Source organism: Tubulanus polymorphus, chromosome 4 (genome assembly GCF_964204645.1).
Source record: "Tubulanus polymorphus chromosome 4, tnTubPoly1.2, whole genome shotgun sequence".
In the NCBI taxonomy this organism is placed as follows: domain Eukaryota; kingdom Metazoa; phylum Nemertea; class Palaeonemertea; order Tubulaniformes; family Tubulanidae; genus Tubulanus; species Tubulanus polymorphus.
In genome coordinates, this window is record NC_134028.1 from 5,695,364 (window position 1) to 5,718,246 (window position 22,883).

General features: G+C 37.0%; 1 protein-coding gene across 9 annotated transcripts; it reads left to right on the forward strand.

Annotated features, from left to right (window-relative positions):
• The first annotated feature begins 1,417 nt into the window (after positions 1-1,417).
• Positions 1,418-22,582, forward strand: LOC141903163 (sodium-independent sulfate anion transporter-like). 9 transcript variants are annotated; one of them, XM_074791178.1, is made up of 24 exons: positions 5,121-5,567; positions 12,138-12,327; positions 12,979-13,081; positions 13,728-13,932; positions 14,304-14,389; positions 14,471-14,550; positions 14,633-14,687; positions 14,792-14,876; positions 15,187-15,377; positions 15,738-15,810; positions 15,912-15,962; positions 16,040-16,100; positions 16,177-16,232; positions 16,321-16,461; positions 16,679-16,737; positions 16,870-16,941; positions 17,064-17,199; positions 17,824-17,891; positions 18,008-18,073; positions 18,148-18,235; positions 18,475-18,582; positions 18,842-18,928; positions 19,788-19,851; positions 20,056-22,582. In XM_074791178.1, exons 1-23 carry the CDS (start codon positions 5,453-5,455, stop codon positions 19,826-19,828), a joined length of 2,217 nt encoding a protein of 738 aa, XP_074647279.1. In that variant the 5' UTR covers positions 5,121-5,452; the 3' UTR covers positions 19,829-19,851; positions 20,056-22,582. The 9 variants fall into 9 exon arrangements, with proteins under 9 accessions (XP_074647284.1, XP_074647286.1, XP_074647279.1 ...); XM_074791183.1 differs by lacking the exons at positions 5,121-5,567; positions 20,056-22,582 and adding an exon at positions 1,418-1,519 and having other exon boundaries at positions 19,788-19,989; XM_074791185.1 differs by lacking the exons at positions 5,121-5,567; positions 20,056-22,582 and adding an exon at positions 1,841-1,971 and having other exon boundaries at positions 19,788-19,989.
• Positions 22,583-22,883: the final 301 nt, after the last annotated feature.

Sequence of the window (22,883 nt, forward strand, 5' to 3'; positions counted from 1 at the left end):
TCAGTTCGTGTTAGTTTATGCAAATCCAAGCATAGTGAATCTTAAGAATCGGCAGAACATAGCATAACATAGCATCACAACCACTGACTGGTGAACTAATTAAGTTCAGAGTAGCTAATTAACTAAACAACAAAGAGTTTCTAACAATTATATTTACTCTCATATAACAATTATACGAAATGCCAGGTGTGCTCGAGGATTTATAACTTAAGTTTCTCAAACACGTGGACTGTATTTCAAAAACAGTCCAACCATGGACGTATAAACTATAAACTAGAGTTTATACGTCCATGGTCCAAGCATAGACCCTAAAAGAGAAACGTCTATAGCACACAACCATGGACTCTACACTATGAGAGTGCATGGCTCCCCGCACTAAAACCAGAGATAAACCTGGCCGAATACCCTGGAAAGCATAAGATTTAAGTTGTGACCAGTTTTTATCAGTTTTTCGAGTCCAACGATTTGTGATTTGATGAATCGATTTGAATTTGATACCGTGTTAAATTCAAAGATTAGACCAAATCAAATTTGATTTTGCCATGATAGATAAAAACGCTTCATAAGCGTTTTTATCTAAGCAAATCGCTTTGGATTTGCAAATCCACCTGTCTCGCTGATTTGTTAAATCGATTTGCAGTTAGATAAACGCGCGGATTAGTAACCAGTGCTGGGAGACTTGCTGATTCTTTTCCGCCATCTTTACTCTCCATGTAAATCTACTAAAATCAGTTTGACAAATCAAGCAAATCGCTCCACTAGCGATTTGCTTGATTAGTCAAATCGATTTGAGTAATCATTCAAATAAATGCATTGATTAGCTGAATCGATTTGATAAATCAAGTAGAGAAATGCGCAGTATTCAATATCTAGATAAAAGCGCCTATATGAATTATACGATTTTACTTAAAATCAAATTTTTTGACGTGATAGATTTGCCTTATGGTAAATATCTTTAAGGAAACATATATTGAGGTGGCGCTAGCGTGAACGGATCGAAAAAATCTTCAACTAGCAAGTGTCATTTGACAACTAGCAATTGGCAACAAGCCTTACTAGCAAATGGCAACTAGCAATTGCCAACTGGCATGGCATACCTTCCATAGTAGGAAATGTCCATTGCACCTATTAGTCAGTCTGCTCCGTGTCACATGGAAGCGAATGCGTTCACGGCTTTAAACTGATTAAAATCTATATTTGCCGAAAAAATGTCTAGCGTGTGAGAATTACAAGTGGAAGGAAAATGCTACTTCATGTATTTCTAGTCAATGGAGCAAAGCCATTAGGTTAGTATTGACAAGAAGCTCCAACCCGGAGCGCTTCCCTGTTAGCGTTCAAACATTATGTAGACTGGTTACCGGTCTAGGCAACCAATCTACCAAATGGTTACATCGCAGCTAAACAAACGGTATTCATATCTCGGAGTATTATTAATGTTGGGGTAACCGAATATACGTCAAAAATACTGGTTTCTTATCTTTTTAGAAAAAGTGAAATATAGGGAAATTTGCTGCTGTCGGTATGTAGCGTTTCCTTATTTCTTTTTCTTTTAAATATTTTCGAATGGATACTGGAATAGGCCTTTTTTGGCAAATTTGTAAAAAAAGTTTCAAACAGAAACACCGACTGGGGAAAAAGTGCAGCTCCGCACCTCTCCGCGTAAACGGTTCAATCAATTACGTTAAATATCATTGTTTCAGATTCAAAATGTCATCAGCAATTCAGTACATTGCCATTGGTTAATTTTAAGATATCCTCACTAGAGAGAGTAGAAAGATTTTAGCAGATTGCGTCAATCACGAGAGGTGCAGATCTGCACTTTTAGCTAAATTGCTGACAACCACACGACACAAAAGAACTCAAAAAGGGGTGTGAGGCAATTTTCTTAATGCAAGTGCAACAGCATCTAGGGACGGCAAATATGAAATAGATACAAGGGAGCCAACCCCTCACTGGATAATCCGAGCTTAGGTGTGTCACTTCAACAGTTAGTAACTGCGCTAGACTATTTGGCGGTCAAATATTTACGACTTTTTCGTTGTGCCAACGGTGCTGGTACCGGCACTCCAATAGTGATTTCTACAGTGCCCTTTCCTTAGATTGAAAGAGACGCCATTTTTTTAACTGGCGCTCTGAATAGGATCATGAGTGGCTTAGAATGGGACCACAAAATGCTTAGCTTTTACCAGTACAACTGTAGACACATTATGTTTTCATAGAAATAACAAATCTCTGCGCTTTTCCAAGTAGTTTATGTAGGTTGCAATGTGCTACAATTTATAAATCGTTAGTCTAACTATGATAAGCATTTTTATCGGGTGAGCTTAAACCAACCCGATTTTGAACCTAAAACCAATAAACGATGGGTCCATTACGCTACTGCATTGTTGGTAAAGGCAGTAAAAGGTTTAATACAATTAACACCAGCAATTAGGCCTAAGTCGCTCACTAATTAGGCAACTCGTACTAAGATCTCATCTTCAGATTCACTTGTAGCGTCTTCTAACTGTTTGCGATGTATCGTTTGCCTCTGTTGATCACTATTGATTCTGAACCACTTGATGTGACTTGTTGTGCATTGGTGTGTAATATCGATAAGAACGCTTGAACAGCTTCATCAATCACATATCGACATTGACATAGATTTCATTCGTAGCGTGAAAAGTCATCGAAGTACGCGATATTGCGCTATCCTACTTTTACATTAGACTCGGGTTTCTTGAATGAATCTGGAAAAACTGATGTAAATTGAATCAAATTTTCTCATCTTGGTTGCTAGTTTTCAGTTGTTCATGTAGCCGATTAATTAGAACTTTTATATTATATTTAGTGAAAATATTATAATCGTATTTAATCTTTAAACTTCCAAGAAAAAATGTAAAAGTAAGATTGAGGACCTATTCTATCGTTTCGGTATTTCAACTTTTAACAATAGTTTCAACAATAGTTTCATTGGCTACTAAATAAAAACAGAGGCAGGGGGGATACAGGGAGTAGTAATTTTCCCGTGCTCTTTCGAAAATACGGTGGCAAAATTTTTCAGGGCATATTTTTGTCACCCATTACTGATAAGACCGCGGTCTGCGGCACAAGATTCAGCTTAACTCTTTTATTAAGTTACCCTGAAGTGCCTAGATATTGTATGAAAATGCCCTTACATTTCAAAAAATTTTCGAAACCTTGTTTTGGCTGTACTTAACTTGCCCTTTTTCGGTATGTATGCCCTTTTCATTGATTTGTATCCTGTCAAAGTTTGCCCAACTGGATTCGCTCCAGGGGAAGTTAAGTAAAATCAATCAATACGTTTCGATCGGTAGGCCTACAAGCTGATGATACATGTCTAATTGCTAATGAAAGTTTTATGTGTCACATGTTACAAATGACGGGCACGCCAGAACGATATGATCATCGATATTATTGAAACGACGCCGGTCACAGCTGCGGTAGTCGGAAACACGTGCCGGTTTTTCAGCGTAGCCATCTCAACCGACGCGTCGTCGTAAATAACGTTAATACAAGAAATGAATATCGATCTATCGATCGATCGCGGCGTTTTATTCCGCGAATGAAACTCTTTCTCGCGTATCAGAATTCCGCATTATTCTCGGCTGATCGATTGAAGAATGGATGCAGGGTCTCTACGGTCCAGCGGTTGCCGTCGAGCTTCGTAGGCTTTATAGGCCTATAACGATGGTGACTAAGTTCGATCGGTTTCGCGTCTTTTAAGGGATAGGTCAATGAGATTTCCGTTGTATCGAGTGCGGAATTATCAATGAACTTTGTGTCGCGGGGCGGAAGAGACATCGATTCAGTGGCAGTCGAAGAGAAAGTATCTATCGACGCCCACGCACGCGCCGATCAGTAGGTAAGGAGACGAGTGTCAGAAATTTCTCTGATCGTCGCGATACAACGAGCACCACTCGACTGCATCGCGGCTTTAATGCTGCTGCACCGTATTTATACGATTTCTACGAACACCTTCGAGTCTATTCGCGGCTCTATTTCTGATGATTTCACAAGGGGTCGAAAAATCCCAAAGTTAATTTTCGACGATGGATACGATGATGCTAGTTACCACATCGCATTGTAAGCAGCGGTTAGGCTTTCTATGAATTCTGGATTTATGCCGATAATCGAATCAGTCTTAAGCGGCGCGGGGCTTGCTGCGATAGAGTTCGGTTATCAAAAATAATTTCCTAGCTGATATATTTGATGACGTCAAATATAGAATATAGAATTGTCCTTTAAGCTGCTCTCAGGACGTGTGTAAGTAACTCTAGTGACTAGAGCGATGGCGATAGAATTCTAATGAAAGTCATTTGATTTTAATTTCATTGGATGATTGATATGGAAGCTCGTGCGATGAATAATCTGTAGGCTAAATGGCAGTGTATTATTGTGGTCACATCGTGTACAAGCGGTCATTCGATATTTTGTCGGTGTGAGGCTTACGAACGTGGATTAAGTCGTCTTAGAGAGCGAAATTCCTCGAGATTATTTCGCATTGATATACTCATTGTAATTGTAAGCGCGCCACAGGTGTTTACGAACGAGGCAGTAAGTTGTAATAGTGTGCTGCCTTGAATAACGGACCGAGTGCTAAAGTGGCACATTAGAAAAAATCAGACATGTTCGGCTATGGACGCGAGGAAAACTGCTTGACGGAAATATTATCAAATTTCAAAATGATATCGTCGTTTCTAATACGGATATTTAAGAATGCGTTTTAGGAATAAGAATTGCTCGGTGAATCTAAGGCCGAATCAAAACGGTGTGTATGTTTGAAATTCGGCGTCGATTTCGTGTTTAGTAATCGGCGCAGGCGATCTTTTAGTAGATGTAAGTCAATATTTGAAACACGAACACAAATACATAAAACAGAAACCTATGAAGCGCTAAATCAATATTATCAAGTTTCGAACGTTGCCAATTGATTGGCCATTATCGTTAATGACGTCAGACCTCGCGATCGCAAAATGTAAAAAAAGCTCGTATATTATCCGATAACAATTGTTCCTATCATTGTTATGTTTACCTGCGCTGATTCGTTGAGCTAATTAGATAGTCTCTCGTTAAGAACTTATTTATGATTTTCGTACCTACGTAAAACTTTGAAAAGGCTGCGTCGATCGCAAACGCGTATAACTTGTAACGTTTGCGACACCGGTAAAAATCCGGTATCTACGAAAAGAAATCGGACGTTGAACGTTTTGCGAATTCATCTATTTGCAGACGACTTTTCGGATTATTAAAGGCTGGTATATGTTTACTTCTAACTTCTACTAAACATCTCCAGCAAGTTTTATCGAAAACGATCCGTACGATTCATTGGTTATTGGCGTATTTTGTGAGAAAAACAATACGGAAAGAATAATATCGTGCGGCAGTTTTGTTTGGTCTCGCGGAAAAATTGCCCTCGCAGAATCATTTATATCTCCCGTAAATAGACAAAATGACTGGTGGGGAAATAACGCTTCACGAGATTAATGTTAGCTATAAACCGTCGTCGACGAAACCGAACGGCAGTCAATCTAATAATGATGAACCAGCGGCGGCAGTCATCGATGGTACGTAGGCTGAACGTAGTAGTTACTCAATCCCCTGCAGTCCGCTCAGATCAATCTGACACAATGCCAGTAACGACTCCTTTTTCTTTAATGTCATTCATTTATCGATAGGTCGTAGCAAATGCTTTCTTGCTACAATCTGTAGTGATCGGTGCGGTTTTGACAAACATATTGCATCGGTTCTAATTTGAATGACTACAGCCCGATTTCAGATAGAAATCAGGTAACTTCTGTATAAGTTTGTTGATTGGAAATGTTTTCATTTGTCACCAAATTGGCAGTTACTGTAGACGTTATGATAACTTCATAAAGCTGGGTTAATCTTGCGAACTTGTCGCACGCTAGGGGACTCTTTTGAACAGGGGCAGCTCCATGGGGTCTTGTGAGACTTGAAGTCCATCAAATCTTTGAGTGCCATTGTTCGTTTTATTAACAAACAAAAAATGGGGATTTTTGACATGAAAGTGTCATTTGGGATGTTACAAGATCCTGTTACAAGTTACCACCAAGAAACAGCTGGGGTGTACAGTTTGATTTGCCCTTCAGCGTGGAAGTGATGTTATATTGCCTTTGAACATCAAAGTGCCCTTTTGCAATGTGACAAGTTCTTCAAATTTAGCCCCTGCATGCACCCGTGTTGAACTCACCGAATTCAATTTTTCCTTTAGTTTTAAGGTGGATAGGTGAATTCTGGAAAGGAATTCTGAAATAGACATTTTACATCAATGTTTCCGCTACCAGATTTCGTTGTCAGGCAGGTGGCCAGGTGTTTACTTCGTAAGCTCTCCCCTCTTCATAAGCCAACTATTGAAGTACTTGTTAGGCTTGTGCACCTGCACCCCGACTGTCAACTGAAATGTAGAAATTGATATTTTCAAATCCAGCTTGTTGATCCCCCGGGTATAGAAAAGTTGAGGATTCATATTTGGAAAAAATGTGCATCGATTGTATCGGGTTTATTTTATTACGAGGAACATTTTCATATTTAGTGCATTTCATGTTAAAATGAAACTGGACAAAGCTACCCTGGGTTATGTTCTTTGAATGTTTGTTTGATTAGAAGGCAAATCATTTCAATGTCCACTGACATAAGTACCTGATATACTAAAAAAAATATCCACTGATAATAACGAAGTCAGTTGATAAATAGGCCTGTACTCAAATTGTGTCTGTTTTTGGGTTATGACTTATGACTGATAAGTACGTATGGTTTAAATATGCAGGACACGGTTAGATAGTTAGTCTAAACACAAAGTTAACTTCCTTTACTGATTGGGAATAAGGCTGGAAGACATCGTAAAAGTCTTTCCTGCCGTCGACTGACATGAAATCAAACCGAGTATTGATCATCAATACATCGCAATGTGAACTAAATGATACGAATAATTATTCAGATTCAGGTAATTCTGTATTCATTATTCTGAAGGTCGTTCCGTAATCGCTATTCAGAAGGTGTTTTCTGGAGGTAATCAATTTTGTGCATATCTATTTTTTGGAATATCTGCTAGAACCTCGAGAATCTTTGTATGCGTAGGCCTATATGTTTGTTTATCTTGCATTACCTCGTTCGTATCTCGGTTTCCCAAGATTGACCCTATTTGACGGGGCGGCAGTGTTGTCCGCACTCTAGTGTAATCAGCCAGCAGGACTCGAACCCGCTTGTCACCCAGCACAAAAAATTCATAAAGACTAGTCTTTATGAATTTTTGTCAGCACTGATAGTCAATACGACAACAACATCACATCTTATCCTAGTGAGCTACTGGAGGCCTGAACATTGATCCGATAAAAATTCCTACACGGCCCATCACTTTATACCTGAAAATGTTAGATTCAGATGGGATATTATTCAAACCCACTGTATTGGTATTGATGATGATTGAAGCAAGAAACATTGATTTGTTTCAGTATTGATCCAGGGTTTCTATTGAAAACCTAGAAGTTGAGGCCGAGTTAGAGATGTGATCTGTGATTATTTGCTCTCGCATCAATATTCCGTGCGTTAGTGGCAATATGAATGTCCGATTTCTATCACTGGTTCCTCTGATATGCGGCTGTATAGCGTGCATGTAAATTAGCTACTTTCACGAGAGCAGCTAGCAGTGCATTCCTATGCTGACCATCAATGTGATAGACAGCGACTCTGACGTATCTATTCAATAGTGGAAAATGATTTATGATTTCCCAGTAGCAACCTAAAAGATATGATTATTATCAGATAAAGAATATGTGCTCCATATGGTCGTGTAGGCTGTGGTGCTAGTATTTAACCATGTTTAGCACATCAGGGAGTTGGATATCATAAGGGAAATGAAAATTGAATACAAGAAAGATTCATGTTTTACTGTGCGTTTTGTCGTCTAGTGGATGACTTAATTGTTTGAAAAGCAGACAAGATGTCTCACACTTGTGTATGACATATTGAGAATCGTTATGCAGCATGGTAGTTTATGACATGTGATGTTGTGAATGGTTGAATACTTGATCGAAATTTTGCACGCATCAATTTCTCGATTGAAAATGATGTATTTTTGATATAGTGCTTCAATGATGGGAATATGACATGTATTTTAGCTGTAACATTAACATCTCTCTCCATCAACGAGAAGCACTGTCACCAAACATTATTGGAGCCAAATGTGAACTTGTGTTTGAGATATGTATTGATTGAAAAATGGCAGTAAGACTAATTGATATTTGTCTATGAATGGTTTTAAATCTCAGGGTTCCTGCGGGTCCTCGAATACCCTAAGATTTCAGAAATTCATCAAAATCTTAGCGGTGAAATGCCTTGAAATTTTAAGGCTAGTCCTAAGTCGTTAGATTGATATGCCATAACACGAAGGTCTTCAGACTAAACCTTGGCTTCATAATTGGCTCCCTGTGGCTGTGATTGCAGGATTTTTCAATGGTTAGTGGAGGCTCGTGGTCGATGGTTCTCCATCAGCACTTTGGTTGCAGAAACCTTGAAGTATCCATTATAATAGATCGACATCCACAAATATAATATCTTATAATGGCTTGAGTGGCGTTTCAGTGCAAATTGAAATTAGAAGTGATGAATGCATTTGTAATGCAGCAGTGTCAGGCGTTGAACACACTGGCATTACATGTCACATACACTTCAGACAAATAAAGGCTGATTTCAACTGATTAATTCGATCAACGATTCAGTTTAGATTGTGAATCAGCGCAAAAACCGTTCTTCAAAATAGATCAATAGCGTATACAGATGTTTGGGATAGTTTGACCCGCCGGACAGATATAGACTGCCTACTGCAATAAACTGGTTTTCACAGTGGCCCTTCTTGTCTGTAGTTCTTAAATTTTACTAACATTTTCTGCACGAGTACATGTTGAGTCGACGTTTTAAGAGAAAGTTCATGAGTTTAGTCTGCAATCCGCTGATTCATGCATGTAAGTTTGTCCATTGATTTCTATCTCAATTTTATTCATATATCCAGCTGACATGTGAACGCTTTCATCTTCCGCAATGACGCTGTTAAGATCTAATACATTTTCCATCAATTTTCTCGACTTATCTACCTCATACATATTATAGTAAACTCCTCTTTACTGGATAGAATTTTACCGAGATTGTCATTGAATTACTAAAGCTTCTGTTGAGAGAAGAGAATTATTTCTCCATTGATTTGACCAGTTATTAGTGGACTCAAATCTACTAGGGGGTTATATCTTCTCTGAAAAGTTATCGCGTCCAGAACGCTTTCGCTAAATAATGAGATATAAGAAAAAATGGATGCATGTGAATTCGGATAGTTTAAGCTGCGACCACACAGGTGTTCACAGTTGTTCACACGGGTGCCAAATGAACCAGATTTGGCCCAATCAAAAATTTTGAACCAGGCCCAAGTCAGATTTTTGCATGGGTCAAAATTATCGCTGTGAATTGCTACTGGTTCTGGAAGGAATCATTTATTTCACTTTGTGCATTTTTAGTATCGAGTGAGTGATATATGTGTGAATGCGCTCTCTTATAAGGCACTGGCCAAATTTGACGCAGGTCTGGTGCGGGCCAAATCGTCTCCGTCTGATCGCGGTAGTAATTCTAGTAGTAAACGATATGATTTCCCCGATGTCGTGTTATTTGGGAGAGAAAACGCGATCGAACCATGAATAAATAAGTAGCCATTTTTCTCGGCGTTCGTCTCCCGTCGGAAATTAGTAGCGCACTATCCCGTACTCGCAATGTTCGCATCTTTTGCACCGTTATAGAAAGAGCTCGTTTTAGAAGACTCGACAACGCTTTCTAATCACACCGACGACGAGATGCCTTACATCAAAAACCCATTGATGTTCGAGGCTCAGTCGAGCTATCATGCAGAAATTTCCATTTACCCCGCGAAGAAAGTCGGCAATTCGTCCTCTTAAGATCATCGAAAATGTTACTTACGAAAATAGGGTTAGATCTATAGAAAATCTCAGTTGAATGAAGCTATCTGTAATTAACAGGGTTCATAGCAGTCCGTTGAAGGCTTTGAAATGGGAATGGGTCGATTCGAGTATCAGGCATGGAATGGGCTCTAAAATCCTTAAATATAATCATTGTCATGATCCTCGAATGGCATCAGTTATCAGTTATCGTCTGTAGATCCAAGACACATGTTCACTGTAACAGCTCCTGATCTACTGATTACAAAGAATGCTTGGAAAACGTAGATTTCAGGATACCTGGCTTAACCATAACGATTACTGGTATGTTTAAGTCTTGGAATCGATAAAAAAATCGGTAAAAAACAAGTCTTTGAAAGGTCATTTATTGAGTTTGGTCATTGACACTATGAACCCTGGATTAGTATTTGAATAAAGATAATTGGATGGTTTACTAGCTTGGTTTTTGTTAGGCTTATTTACCAGTTTGAAATATGGCAAGCTTGATATTCATCCCTTGGGAATCATCATATAGGGAACTGAAATAGTTGGTTTACTCGATCAGCTCTGTGAAGACCTGGGTGACGCGAAACATCACTCGGAATTGAAAGTAATTGATTACTTCCCAGTTATAATAAGAGCGCCGATCTCGCGATTATTCGATTTTTGCGCGGAGATTTCCGATGACTAAGCTGATTTCTGTAAGCGGATTCGACGCCTACCTGGGTGATTGCTCCAGAGCCGGTAAAACGAATACCATAATCAAAGGAGTCAAAGTGTACGAGAATGACAAGAATGATTACTCCACAGAAAAAAACGCGTTGCAATAAATTTCAACAAATCAATGTTTGTTCAGCTGACAGTCAGTCAGTCAGTCAGTCAGTCAGTCAGTCAGTCTATATAGGAATCCATTTTAACAAGTGATGTTATAGCATATTGCAGACTAGATTTCATACTGATTTAGTTTGGCAACATATGTCATTTTAGCATATATATATTAATATATATTACGTAGTCGTTGGACCAACTCAAAATTCGCAGTGCGTCCTGGTAGCATGTATTACGCAGATCGTAGATTTTTGTCATTAATGAATTGAAGTGGATTTATTTTTGGTCAGTTTCATGTCGAATCTGAACTCATGGTTTCGTACGGAGAAACCTTGCCTCTAGTCAGCAATGCCGCCGGCCTAGGTGGGTAGATTTTTCTCTGATTTAACGAGTACACTGAATTACGTCGAATTCTACTTCCCAAAGGTGCTGAATTTATTTCCTCGTATCAATTTCGTTCATATAAACATCGAAGCGTTTTACTGTTTGTTCAAAGTTCAGAAAAACAATTAGCCCACACACTCTGGACTCGGTGTAGAACCACTGTCACCATTTATCTTCTGTCATTGTATCCTCATTTTTCAATTTATCCTGTGACATTTTTGTATATACATGTATATCGACAGTCATATGGTCGATCAGTTGCCAAGAACTCTATACAATGATTGTTTTGTGATATAGTTTTTCCTATGATACGTGGCAAACCTTCTATAAATGGGTGAGTATGGGTAAGAAATCCGGAGTTCTGTGTTGAAGAACTGTTTATTAATTTGCAACGTTTTTCGATACAAACTTCATGGCTACGATTAGTTATCCAGTTCGACAAAATGAAGTTTATATATGAAAAAGGAAAATGATGTTTAGAGAGCAGTATAGATATATTTATGTTTACCAAAAACATTTCTGAAAACAGTGATAGATTGTACTTGTTTTGAACTACGCTTCAAGAATCTGACAGTGCTGCATTTCCATTTGTGGATTTGGGTTTCTTTATGATGTACAATCATGAACTCTTAAACAAATTCATTTTTATAATCCATGGTATGATCTGTTCCAAGTGTGTTCTAATCATCGAAGTGATATTTTCTGTATAATGAATTAAATGATGAATATGAACATGTCACCCGGGCTGCGGTTTCAATTCTCAACTGCCAGGCAGGCGCTCAGTGGCAGGCAGGTGACAACACTTCAACTTTGTTCTTAAAATCAGAAAAATCTATAAACAGGTGCGACTGAATATAGATTATGAAATCAAGTGAACAACAGGGTTTAGAATTGAATAGAACACAAAACAATTATTTGTTTAAGCATTTATCGTAATCTATTTAATTTTTTTGGAATATTTTACAGGTCATGCCAACGAAGAAAAGGTGGAAGCTGGACGTTGCGAGGAGTTGCGGTCACAGTGTACGAGTTGTTGCCTAGAGTTGAAGAATATGGTGTGCAACTGCGAGCAATGTCGCGAATATATACGCAGCGCATTCACCGTGCAACACGCTCAAAAACGATTCCCGATATCAACATGGCTTCCAAAGTACAGGTACGGCTTCAATGATACTTAAAATTCTGCTAGGAAAAGATGAGTAATAACTACTGAATTGTCAAAATGCTGGCTAATTGCTAACCACCAACAACGGATCCAGATGGGATAACAAGGAACACATGCTCCCATCGCAATTTTCCTGTGCCCCGTTTGAAAGACGGAACAGCAATTTTCTTACTAGGAAATTTTTTCCACCTGTAGGCTCACTAATAGAGCAGAAATCCTCTGGCTAAGACTTAACTTATAATCTCTCTTTATGTCACTCAAGCGCCACAAATTACAATAAGATGCACTGAAATTTCACAATTTTCCAGACCCTTGTTTTTTGGCCTTCCTCTGCAAAGAAACTTTCCTTTTTCAGCAAAATGCCACTTTTATTTTTGTACACCTTTCAAAGTCTGTCCCTGGATCCACCCCTAGGTAGTTCCCAGGGGCCGGTTGCATAGTCATGGTTTAGACTTAAGACCAGTCTAAGGCCAACTTAGTTCTATAGCCAATCTAACAACTTAAGACCTGTCTTAAGATTTAAGACCACTTTTGGACTTATGTCATGACTGTGCAACACTGTAGCCTAGTTTGCTTGAGACTTATAATGATGTGGCGTAATGATTGAAAAAGCTACACGTATTTTTTGCGTGATATTTTCAGGCCGTATGATTTTCAATGCGATCTTATTGCTGGTTTAACGGTCGGGTTGATGGTAATTCCACAAGGCTTGGCGTATGCTGTCGTTGCAGAACTGCCACCTCAGGTGAGCGTCAACAGAAATAAACTCATCCAAACAGCGCGGTAATGTAATTATACGCCAGTCAGTGTCGATGGTGATAAAATGAAAGCTTTAAGCAGTCGCCAATAGACTAAGCGTATATTATCATTGATAAATTATTAGACTTTAATGTTGTACATTACGTCTAGTAGTTTCAATATTACAATTAACTTGTTAAATACAATCCTCATCATTGATTGTCATCGATATTTCTTTTATGTGATCATTATTGTTACATGAGAAGGCATCTCCTCTCCAGGTACATGAGGCTCGTAGGGCTCAAGGTATCCCCCTAAAATATGTAAATTCTCAAATATATATATAATCGATCATGCTTTTTACATTCATACCTATATTCATACATTATATCTGAGAAATGAACTTCATTCATTCAATAGATATTGAGATGAGAAAAAGCTTGTTGGGATTAATGCAACTCATGAATAAATAGGGCGTGCTTCAGACTGGGAGGTCTTGGGGAGTCTCTTATGGGGCAATTGGCATGTACCGGGTACATTTAATGTGGTGATTTCTGTAGATGTGATTTCCTAATATCCAATAAATGACGTCCATTTTCTGACTATAGAACCAGGCTTATAGCCTTGTTATAATAATTTGTTTGATTTTTCAGTACGGTCTGTATTCAGCGTTTATGGGATGTTTTATCTATTGTCTGATGGGCACGGCTAAAGATATAACACTAGGACCGACCGCCATCATGTCGCTGATGACCGCTGCTTTTGCCTCATCGCCGATTAAACAAGATCCTACGTACGCGATCGTTCTGTGTCTCATGACCGGCTGTATTCAACTGGCTATGGGTTTATTCCACTTAGGTAACTAACTTGGTAAACAGATATTTGAGATTGGTTGACCCTTGAGGCTAGTTTTTACTTGTACCTTAGAACTTACTCAATTGTCTTTCAGTTGAATTAATCACCTAGGCCTGGTTTTATTGAATAATTCTAACCAAGGGGCTTACTGAATTGAAAGTTAATTGAGTAAATACCAGTCAATAAATCTGGCCCCTGGTTAACGTTGAACCTGGTTTATAAAACCAGGGTTTCATATACATGTATAATGTCAAATATACCTTAATCCATTTCATGCAGTTAAATTGATACCTGGTTTCCAAAGTAGGGCTCTGATTACTGGATGAATCGGAATATCAGTGTTGACTAATTTCAGTCGCATTTGTTTCCTATAGGTTTTCTTGTGCGATATATTTCACATCCGGTTATAAGCAGTTTCACTTCGGCTGCCGCGATCACCATCGCTGTCGGACAATTAAAGGTTCGTTTGTATGAACAGACAAAATCTCGAATCCGGTAGAAGCGAACGTGGATTCTTGAATCTTTTATTTGCCTCTTTCAGAATCTTTTAGGACTGAAGAACATTCCGAGGGAGTTTATCGAGATGGTGGAAAAGCTTATCGAACACATCACGGAAACTAAGTAAGGAGGAAATTTCTAGTTTATGTATCATTTTCCTATAAACATACTTCTTGGAAATCACGTTATCAATGGTTATTTGCAGTTTGTATGATATGGCAATGGGCATGGTTTGCGTAGTCCTTTTACTTATAATGAAGGTAAGCTCTAATTAGCAATAACACATTCTCTCATAGATTATTAATGTCCGAGCGGATGGATCAAGGTGTGGAGGAGCATTAATAGCTGCGTTACTTTGTTGCAGAAAAGCCGTGATATAAAATTCGACGAGGAAAACATGAATTTGTGTCGTAAAGTGCTCAAACATTCGATATGGTTTTTATCAATAGGTACGTACAGCAGCGTAGTAGTCACACACTCAATGCCTCGTTTCACTGGTTTCTTTTATAGTAATAATAATAAGAATAATAATAGTAATAGCGATTTCATATTTTCTTAGTATAGAGCAATATCTACACAGTAATTGTTGCACATTAGATTAGAAAAAATAGATTAAAAATGCTATCATTGGTGAAAAACTCAGAAATCAAGATAACGAATAATTACTGAATAATTGTTTTAAAGACAAATAGGTTCCTTTAAAAAGATGTTTGCATGGTTTTTATCTCTGATCAAATTATATTTCGTTGAATTTTTTAGCGAGAAATGCAATAATAGTTATCGTCGCGACCCTGTTAGCGTACGGTCTGTGGCTGAGAAACTTCAGACAATTCTCTCTTACCGGTCCTCTGAAACCGGGTCTTCCTCCGTTTAAACCTCCGAGTTTCACCGTCTACAATGGAACCGGTCCTAACGCCACGGTTGTTGCGACCACTTCCAAATTATTCAGTGTAAGTTCAGTGATGTATTTCATATTGACTTGAAAGCACCAATCTCAAACAGGGTGGCCACTTACCTGGAAATCAGGGAATTTACTTTTCTATGATAAAGTCAGGGAATAGTCGGTTGATTTTGTAAAAAAAAAGCTAAAAATCAGGGTGAAGTCAGGGGAATTTGTTGCAGATAATCAAACAGTTATTGTCTATTTTTACATATTTAGCTTAAATATGTAAAATTGACTAGATTCCTAGCAGGTATAAGTCAACTTAATGTCAGGGAAAAAGCAAATCATATAGAAGTGGCCACCATGTAAATGGTCAATTATGCAGTCATAACTATGATGTGTCTAGAGTAACTCCTATTTTATTCAGGATATTGGTGCTGGATTTGCTGTTGTTGCGCTGCTGAGTCTGGTCGAAACTATCGCTATAGGAAAAGCATTTGGTGCGTATTCAGTTGATGTTGCAATCCAATTGCTATCTGTTAACTCCTGTTGATATCAGGTCTGATCAAAATGTACAAATTTTGCTATTTCTTGATTTCAGCTAGGAAGAATAACTATAAGATTCGACCTAGCCAAGAACTTGTGGCTATAGGTATGTACGACATGTTACTTGAATCCATCTTCGATTTAACATTGGATTCAACTGATTTGTCTTTTATTCTTTTTCAGGAATTTCAAACATTCTCGGTTCGTTCGTTTCCTCCTATCCTGTAACTGGTAGTTTCTCGAGGTAGGTATCCAAACGAGAAGTTTTCTAAACATAGTATCATTATGAATTGACTCACTTTGCTCTTCATGTTTTGTAGGACTGCAGTCAACTCTCAGAGTGGGGTCAGAACACCGTTTGGAGGGGTTTTCACCGGTTGGTTAATTTAATTTTTCTTTGGGACTTGATCATCGAGTATATCTTGTTTTTTAAAATATCTTACAGACCGTACACTCATTTTCAGGTGTAATCGTAATTCTGGCATTGGCATTTTTGACTCCTGCTTTCCGTTTTATTCCCAAGTCGGCGCTTGCCGCTGTAATTATAACTGCTGTGATACAGATGATAGACTTCGGAATCTGTTTGAAAATGTGGCGCGTTAAAAGTAAGTCCTCCATCCGACATTCGAATTCAATTAGTTTAATTTTGTGAAAAGGTTTTTTGAATTTTCAATTGCTCTTTGGATATATTTTATTCAGTAAATTGCATAATTATGATATATGAAATATATAGCCTATGTATGAAATCTACTGATTTTTTTCATTGAATATGATAGCCTAGCTTATATATGAAATTTACTGAATTCTTAAACATTTTTTCAGAAGTTGATCTGGTTCCGTGGTTCATCACCTTCGTCTTGTCATTTGTACTGGGCATTGAGGTTAGAAACTTGTGAAACCATATCTCTTTCATCGAGTAGAATAAACATTCAAAACTTGCAATGAACATGAAAAGAATAGTATGAAATGTTCACGGTGAATAGAGCACACGTCAATTGTAATATTATTTTCAGTACGGAATCCTTGTGGGAATAGGTGTATCAATACTGATATTGCTGTATCCATATGGAAAATTTAGTGTTAAAGTAAGTTGAGGTCTCTATGGAAATTAAATTATTGATGTTGTAAGTTATCGGTAGGTTATGTAAAAATCAGTTACTAAGTGAGAAAGGTTTTTCATTGATGAACATTTACCGTTGAAATTCAGAAAACTGTACATGACGGTGTTACGGTGCTACAAATGGAAGCAGGCTACTATTATCCTGGCGTCGATCATTTTAGTCATAAATTTGCCGACGCTGTATTGACTGGTAGGTCCACTCAGGCTGTTGAGTTCGGTACTGGTAAGTGATATCTTAACAACAAGCTCTTAATTTGTCTGTAATTTTACGTGATCGCGATTTGTTTTCTGTCTAATGAACTGTACATCGACAAGTCGATTTATAGAATTTAATCAAAAATTTTTTGTTTGATTGAGAAATGAACTGAAAATAATTGACATTCGAAATCAATGTAAATTTCTATTCAATTGATATGGGAAAAGGCAAATTACATGTATTTTGATTCTAGCTTTTATCTCGTATAAGATGAAATGCTTGTTTGTGTGATATCATTTACGTAATTGGTGATGAAAATTATGATGTCTTTGATTTAGAAAAACGTTTGCCTCGCATGCTCAGGATTCCTATCACCATTTTGGGAAAATGTGGTTTCTACCTGGTAAGGTTGTGTCAGTAAAGTATCCATTGCGTATGAAGATCAGGATTCTGAGCATTTGGGGCTGCCTTTACTTGTCGGTAACATACGTGTACAATGAAAATGTTGCAAGCTGATATACAAATGTCTTATATAAAATGCATATGTCTTGTACGATTAATTGAGAAATGAGTGAAATAAGAATAATTGCTATATTGGTGAAGCCTATATTTCCCTAATCTGATTTCCTATCATATTCATTAATATTTCAGCTCAGCCTCCAGTTGCTATAGTTATAGATTGTACACATGTTTCCGGTTTCGACTTTACAACAGTTGAAGTAAGTGCTATTCCATCCCTTTAGCAGTGTTATAAAACACATTGTATTCACTAGAGAACTAAACAATGTGTTTCAGAATCCTTGTTTACTGTTTTTCTGTAAAATGTGTATTTTAGGCTATCGTAGAAATGTATGATGATTGTAAAGCTAAGAATATCATCGCAGTATTTGCCGTATTAGAGGTAGAATCAATGACATTGAAGTATTTAATGTTTATATGAATTATTATTCATAAACATAACGGTCTTTATTCCAGGACAATTTATTGGATATACTTCAAGCTCAGAAGATACCGAATTTTCACTCGGCGCCAACAGTACAAGCAGCTTATCAGCTTATCTATGGTAAATTATACACAAAAAATAGGCAACTAGAACTTACTAAATCAGAATTGATTATAGTCAGAAAATTTGTTTTGAACTGGTTGAATATTATAACCGGTCTAATATACTGAAGATGTAAAGATTATCAAAACTAGGCAATTGATTCTTTACCAACTTGTTTTTACAGATCAGTGCATTTAGTTATTGAGATTCTGATATGACCGGACTAACGACCTCCCACCAATTCTCTCATTTTTCAGATATGAACGATCCCGAGCAACGAAACGAATTGCAAGGTTCCGTTAAACCTATTCACGAATCAGATGCATTATTAGCGTCTTCCGATGGTGCTCCTCAAATTCACGATGGTACGAGCGGTTCTTATGGCAGTATGTCTCGAGTATCGTTGATATAAAACTGACTTTTACGAAAAGATACGTTCGACATAGACTTAATCCAGTTAGTTGCAGCTGGATTTTCGACGTAATCATGATAGAATTAATTATCATGATGCATAATCAAGATTTATTATAAACATTTATATGATAAAATGTAACGCCTCTTTAGTATATATTTTCTAATAAACGAAAGTTATTGATAATTTCGCCGCCGTCTTTATATTTGTAGCCGGACAATCTACGTCACAATTACCGACAGGTTCGGGAGATCCTACTCTCCTCGATTATACGGCGGTAGGCGACAATCACGAATTTTGTAGGTTTAGATCGGTTTTAGATTCTTTACAGTGTACGTTCACGCTACCACATTCCATGAGCCGCGTCAAAAATTTTTCAAATTTTCGTTTTACTGGTAATGATTATTTCAATATTTTATGTGGTAGCGTGAAGGCCATTCATGTCATACGATGGTTCCGGTGTATTCATTTAAAAAAGCTTTTTGTTCCTTGCGTTGATTTATTTTCGCTACTTAGCAATTTTCCCATTACATTTTCAGTTGACTCCCTCCCCCATTTTTCCTCATCCATATATGATGTTAGATTCAGCAAATGATGTAATATTGTCAATGCATATGATGTAAAAAGCTTATCGAGGATCATGTTCTTTTTCCAGAGTTGAAAATTGTAGAGAAATGTAAATCTTTATGATCTTCAGTCCGATGATGTATTTGGTTCCCCTCTGAATATACCTTTTGGGGTCATGTATTCATTACATGCACAGTAGGGGAAGAGGAGATCAAGTGGGGTCTTGAATATTGAATCAAATTTCTCTTATTTGTGTAATGATTGAAAATTACATACAGTACGTGGAAAGGAGGGGTTTTTCAAATTAAGGAACTTACGTGTATGTAATTGATGGATGACCCCCTTACCCATATGTTCCTTTACCGACAGTCCTATTGATCTGCTTTGTCGCATTTACTGGTTTATATCTTAATTTGGATTTTCTTTTTGGCAAAATGCTCTTTTTGAGAAGGAGCATAAATTAATATATATTTAATATGTTAGGTGTTTAGCAAAAGAATCTTGTGTGAACACACAACAGTAAATGGAACAAGCTGCATCGAATAGCATTTTATTATTAAGTCATGATTATTCATATGTCCCTTTTTTAAGCATGTTTATTTGATGGGCAAAGTCCGCTTTTGTATCGGTGAAAGACATACTTTGCGGTAACGAGGTAGGTATGTACCAATGGTAAAGGTAAATGGTGAAGGTTTGAGGGACGTTTTAATGATTTTTCCATTGTAATCACCTGCATATCAAAACCTGTCATTCATTCTGAATTTTATTTAGAAATACGTTTAATAACACATGAATGAAAATAGATTCAATTTTGATTCTATAATTCTGCTGATTGTTGTTATTCTTTGTTTGATTTTAGCTGTGAATTTGTAAAATTTTGTTTGATTGGTGAACAGATGAATGAAATGGGCTGGAGCCAGAAAGAAGAACAGATTATAGAAACTTGATACAAGTCAAGTGTCAAACAGCTGAGGAATATTGAATTCTGCTTTTCAAAAATTTTTCAAAGGTAGCAGCATTTTACAACTGAACTTTTAAGTTTATTGTTAAGATAATTATCGAAAGGTTTCGTTTTTCGAAAAATAGCAGCACTAATTTGCATAATAAGCTTTTTAAGATGATGTGAAGATTATTCAATCATATTATAAACTTTGGGCCTGTTTCACAAACAAGTTTAACACGAAATCTGGAATTAGTTGATGTGCCGATGCTAATTGGTACAAAACGTTTTTATTGTGAAACCCTGAACATCCTCAAAAACTACTAGGACAACACAGTAGAAGGCTAATTTCTTTATAGCATATTGACAAATGATTCTGTTGTTGATATACGACACCAAGTTCTAGAATATATTCTAAAAATTGCTATATTACAGTGTCCGTGTACAAACATTTTTGACCAGTGTCACAATTTTTGAGCATCATACAGTAGTGGTAATCATTAAAAAGTTCAAATCTCACTAGAAAGTGATTAGCTGTAAGACTAGAAAGTGATTAGCTGAAAGTGATTGCAGACTCTAGATTATTTAAGAACTTGGTCCCAGATGCATAATTAAACGATCAACAATGTTGATATATTTATGTTAACCGACACTGTAAATATTGTATGTGTTGGACTTTTATTCCTTTATTTATGGGGAGAATTTTAATATTTTTTTTTCAGTTCTCGTTTCAATTTTTTTTCTAATGTGTCACAAAACGAAGTATTCTTCGAATATGTATCATGTTTATATTTGTAAATGTTGAATTAATGCCAACGAATGGTGAAAAGTGGTGTTTTGTTGAGGTTTTTTGAGTGAGTCTAGTCCTGTGCATTTAATTTCAGAATCAGATGGTCAAATCGATATTGGTGCTATCATATATACATAAAAAACTGTATAATACACACAGACGCAAATTAAATACATTATCAAATCTAGATCTTCAATATTTCACTATTTTCCCTGTGAAAACTGCTCTCATCAAAGCCTTCATTTCACTTTGTAGATGTATATCAGAATGTACAATAAAGTAATAGAAAACTTGTTGGGGTCAAATTTCGATTTTCAATTATATAGGAACCCTGGCCCCTCTTTACCTGCGCTGAAAACTCAATACGAAGGTAGCTAAAATCTATGTAGGGTACATATATTGTAGGCCTAGGCAGATAGTTCATATATGTATTCATAACTTTCTTGATGTGAAATGCGAGTTTTCTTCATGTAGGCACCGGTATACCAGCAGTATCTATCTGTAGACGGGACCCATCCTCTCAGACATATCAATTCTTGATCAGCAACTTTTGAAAGACAAATTTAAAGACAGTGATAATATGTCTGGAAGAATGATGGTTAGTATCAACTGTCTAAGGGGTAGGACCTAGCCTGCAAATTGATACTCGAACGTTAGTAGAATTATTGCTCAGTTTAAAGTGTCAAATACGTATTGTTATTCTTGAATTATCCATTATTGATTTTATACTGTAATCACCACCTGCAATGGCTTTTACTGATAGATGTTGAATATGTAGAATATTTAGGAGGCCTATAGTATTATCGGTAGTACATTCCGTAATTCAAATCATTCCAATATTCCACTCAAAAGAAAAAAATTATTACTTTGACCAAAAATTCATAAAGACTAGTCTTCATGAATTATTGCTTTGACGTATGGAAATAACAATAATACAGTGCAGTCTATAATCAATCGATTCTTATTCCTAACTTCATATCTGAGAGGCAATTCCCTCGAAAATCTGGTATGCTTTACTGTATTTTATACTGAACTGTTGACAATTCCACTCCTCTTTAAGGGCTTATGCCCCACTTTCCATGTCACTTTGACCATGTATGTCCACTCTTTTCCTACCTCAGTATACATTTTAACCTAATGGAATCGTAGAATTCATAATTCATTTTACCGATAAATATCTTTGAGTGGCAATGCTGTGTGAATGACTGGACCGGACAGGGTGTCGCCCCATGGCAGAGTCTCGATACCATCAGGTTCAAATCTATGTTGAGGGAGGATGGTTCGCTTGACCATTTACTTGCTGTTGACTGTTGAAGTCATATTGAACAAATCATTCTGTTCTCTAAAAATGCTGACAAGATCATGACATGTCATTTGACATTCCTGCATCATTTCATAGATGCCTTATCTACAAGCTACACAAATCATGAAGTTTTCACTATGTATGTCCTGTAAAGCGTAAAATGACTTAAAAATGTATTTAGCGGCATTTAATTTGTACCGTCAGTTTTTAAAGATATTTAAACCAGGTGTTAGGCCTTAGGGCATGATATGTTTGTTAATGGTATCAGAAATTGTTCGTTTTAATGCAAAAATGAAATTTTACCCAAAACAAAGAATCGATCTTTAAGGGATTATAGATTTAAGGATATAAATAAAAAGTTGAAAATTGTTTAATTGTGCGAGTTTTTTCAATATTGAAAGGTTTTAGGCTATGGATATTTTTTTGACTCCTCTGTACCTACTTTCTCTACATCTCTGTCCCAGTAAACTAGACCAGTAAACTAGTACATGTATTGGAACCCTAATATGAACTGAGGTTGACCTTTTTGTCAAGGATATGCAGTAGAATCCGCTTAATTCAGATCATTTGGGACCAACAAAATCTGGTTAACGGGAAATCCGGATTTAAAGTCATTTTCTTGTATATTAATAAACAAATTGACTGCAAACATTG